Here is a 3,458-nt window from a genome sequence, read left to right as displayed (position 1 = left end):
TATCGAGATTACGTTGCATGACTTGCAGGACGTGTGGCATATGCATATTTGTTAGCTGTTGGTGCATAAGAAGTAGTCAAATAAGTGAGTAAATATCTCACAATAGTTGCATTAGTGATAGGGAGTTGCTAAACTTAAGGAAGCATTAGACGTTGAGGCCTTGAATTTAGGAAAAATTGTTGAATGGCTTTTGTATTTAAACCTGGGGTTGTACAGAAGAGGTAGAAATTGAAATCAAATAAAATTACAGGCTATTTTCTTGCATTAAAAAGAAGATCTATCACAATTGACAGTTCTTCGTGGATTCAAGTATTGCAAAGAAAAGAAATTAACTGGTGTATATATTTAATGACATAAATTACGCCTCTAGTTTCTATAGATATGCTTAACATCGGTATGGTTATATGCGATCTAAAAGTTTATCTCAATTGTTTGGTAAAAGTCGCAAGAGGGAGTTCGATTGAGGTAGACATAGTTGAACAAGTCTTTTTGAAAGAGAGGGATAAGATTGAATGCAAAACCTCACCACACCTTTACATTTTCACATTACAAATTTCAAGGGAAGCTTCTATCTATTATTAGCAAGCCATGGAATATCATCTCCAATGTTCACCAATCCATTATTGCAATTCATATGTCGCAAGAGAGAGACTCATATAACTTTCTTCTTCCATCTATAGAAAGAGGCTTATAGAGAAGATTCTTGTGTTTATAAATCATTTAATTTACAAGGAATTTTAGAAAAACTAAAACACCTTTACAATGCGGAATTTTTCCAAATAAGAAGATAGAGGGAAAAAGGAAGATAAATATAGAAAAAAAAAAGAAACGACTTCAAGCTAATGGTGCACAATCCGGTTGGTCTTAACTGTCAACGATCTTGTTTCCGACTAGAGCAACAGGGAGCCTGAAACGAAGAAGATGAGGGAACTCCGGGGGAACCCGGTGAGATTGCTCCGAAGCTCAAGTTAGTATTCTCTCAAAGGCAAGATAAAACCAGATGGCGTAAAGTTCACATACTTTGTTGTTGGGGGTAGGGGGCCTTTTATAACCACTTCGCCCACTCACTCCGAGGCTTCTGTCAAGTCGGGTATGATTACTTCTGTGCTTCTGCCAGTTTGGGTGTCATCCCTTCTACTGGGACAGAACCGCCACTGCTCCTTGTCGGAGCCGTCTCTGTAACTGGAGATGGCGGTGACAGGTGGCGGTGGCAGGTGGCCGTTTGAAGTGTGGCTGTCAAGCGTCAGATCCCAAGTCAGTTAGGTGCGTCGCCCCTGGATATGAACTTCCTCTGTGTCAGGCATGGTACGACTATTCAGTTCGGCGTCCTGGAAGCGAAGCACTGGAATGGTGAGCGAGGTAAAGTCTTGAGTTCGGATAGAGGTGTGTCCCAAACTGCCATGGGGCAGGCCAGTTCGGGTTATTGCCCTTTGTGCTTGACTCAGGGCATAAGGGAGAGTTCGGGTTCCTTGTAGGAAGTTTAGGCTCCTAGTAGGGAGTTCGGATTACTGGTAGGGAGTTTGGACTGCTGGTTCCTCCCTTTGGTGCTCGTGCCTTAGACGTGCTATTCTACGGAGCTGTTGCCCTTGCCACGTGTTGCGTAATTACGACATTGGGCCAAATCTTCATTCATCACAAACCAAAATAAGCGCTGCTAAAATGAAAAGAAAAGGGAATACTTGGTAGCCTCCTCTTCTCTGATCATCAGGTTCATCGTTGTTTCTCTTCTATGATCATCAGGATTCATCGGCACTCTGGTAGAAACTGTTTAAGAAGACAAAACAGGGAGTTGTAGTGGAAAGATTCTGAAAAGAATCACCGATGGCTTTGGACGTCAGGGGTGAGCAGTGAAAATATTCCGGAAGCTTGCAGCGGAGGAATGAGCGGTGGTTGAGAAAGACTCCGGCTATTGCAACGGATGAACAACGGTGGCTCGATTGCAATGGCGGTGTGCGATGATGTTAGTGTGGGCGAACTTTCGTTATGTGGGGGAGGGAAATGGATGTCGAACGAATACGGAGAAGAGAAACTTTGGAGGTGGCGCTTAAACCATAATTGATAAGTATTTTGAGTCCAGACATTAAACTGCCGTCAATTTTACTTCTTTAATTTTGAAATTATATAAGAAGAACGACGTGTTCGATTGCCACAGTTTCCTATGGGAGAGTGGAAACTGGAAACTGTGGGATTTCAAAGGAAGGCGGTTACCGGGTCACTAGCCACAGGCAAGTCAAACTGGGTGTTCTATCGTCAATTCGTCATTTATTATCTATCCGTTCCGTTAATAGTATGTTATTGACGGGGCATTTCGGTAATGTTGATGTGAACCCCCTTTCCATTTAAAGGAGATGAGTGGTTCAGAACTTCAGATCGGTCCATCCCAGACTTGCAGGGAGTAGAGTCGAAACGCAGAGTCAAAGAGTGGGAGAGATGGAGATGAAGAAGGTAGCAGCTGTGCTGTTGGTTCTGTTTCTAGTGTCGTTGCAGATGGTCAGTATCGAGGGCGATGCTTTCGACTGTTACGATGCTTGTTCGACGGGATGTGTTAACAGAGATGGTAACAACTCACATCTCAACTCTCTGTAGCTTCTCTTTGTTTCATTTCTCACGTTAGCTTTTTCAACCACCTAACTACATCTCGAGACTTTAGCTGTAACCCCAAATCGATCAGTACACCCCTCCTCTTTCTCTCTCTCTCTCTCTGATTCATGAATTTGCTTTCTCACCGCTGTCAGCTGCTGTAATTTGGATCTTGTACTGAGAGCCTGATAGCATCATGTACAAAACCGGCGTAAGATAGAATTGCCAGGGGGGAGGGGGTTTCTCTTGCAGTCTTGCTTAATTCTTTATTTTGGCATTTCCATTTTGCAGTGAGGACTATGCTTCGCTGTGATCGCAAATGCGCCATAAAATGCGATCGAAAAAAAGGTAATACCACTAAAACTCTCAGCTCGCTCACTCTTTGTCTTTTTCTGATTTGATAAATTGCGAAAGCCAACAGAAAAGGATATAACAACTCTACACAGAGAGATCAGAACTAGCAAACAACTCGATGAGATGGGATCTTTCCCTTTACCATAGATCGGAAAAGAAAATATCCATGACAGGACCGGTCCAAGTGGGTCAGGCCGGCCGGCCTGATTTCAAGTATCAACAACACCTTTCACTTCAGCCTCTAAATTGAATGTGTGCGCTCTTGCAGTTGCAGTTACAGGTGCTGCTGCCATGGAGGGACGTGGTTAGGTTAGAAGAACAAGCAAATTCCAAATTGTTTGACAATTGGAATGCGAAGATCTAGATTAAGTTCTGGAATGAAGTTAATGTTTCTCATAAATGGGTCCCATTTAAAACGGGGCCTTCTGTAGTCTGTACTTTGTATTGCGCTTCCTTCTTCACTCTTCAGTGAAGCGGAGCAACTGCTGAACTGAATTGATATATAGATAATTGTATTTGTAGTA

General features: G+C 42.9%; 1 protein-coding gene across 1 annotated transcript; it reads left to right on the top strand.

Annotated features, from left to right (window-relative positions):
* The first annotated feature begins 1,670 nt into the window (after positions 1-1,670).
* LOC148851596 (thionin-like protein) lies at positions 1,671-3,458 on the top strand. The gene is made up of 3 exons (XM_088947322.1): positions 1,671-2,557; positions 2,872-2,928; positions 3,203-3,458. Exons 1-3 carry the CDS (start codon positions 2,431-2,433, stop codon positions 3,241-3,243), a joined length of 225 nt encoding a protein of 74 aa, XP_088803448.1. The 5' UTR covers positions 1,671-2,430; the 3' UTR covers positions 3,244-3,458.

Source organism: Nelumbo lutea, chromosome 5 (genome assembly GCF_056320005.1).
Source record: "Nelumbo lutea isolate HS-2025 chromosome 5, American lotus-T2T, whole genome shotgun sequence".
Taxonomy (NCBI): Eukaryota; Viridiplantae; Streptophyta; class Magnoliopsida; order Proteales; family Nelumbonaceae; genus Nelumbo; species Nelumbo lutea.
This window is presented reverse-complemented; position numbering and strand designations above follow the sequence as displayed.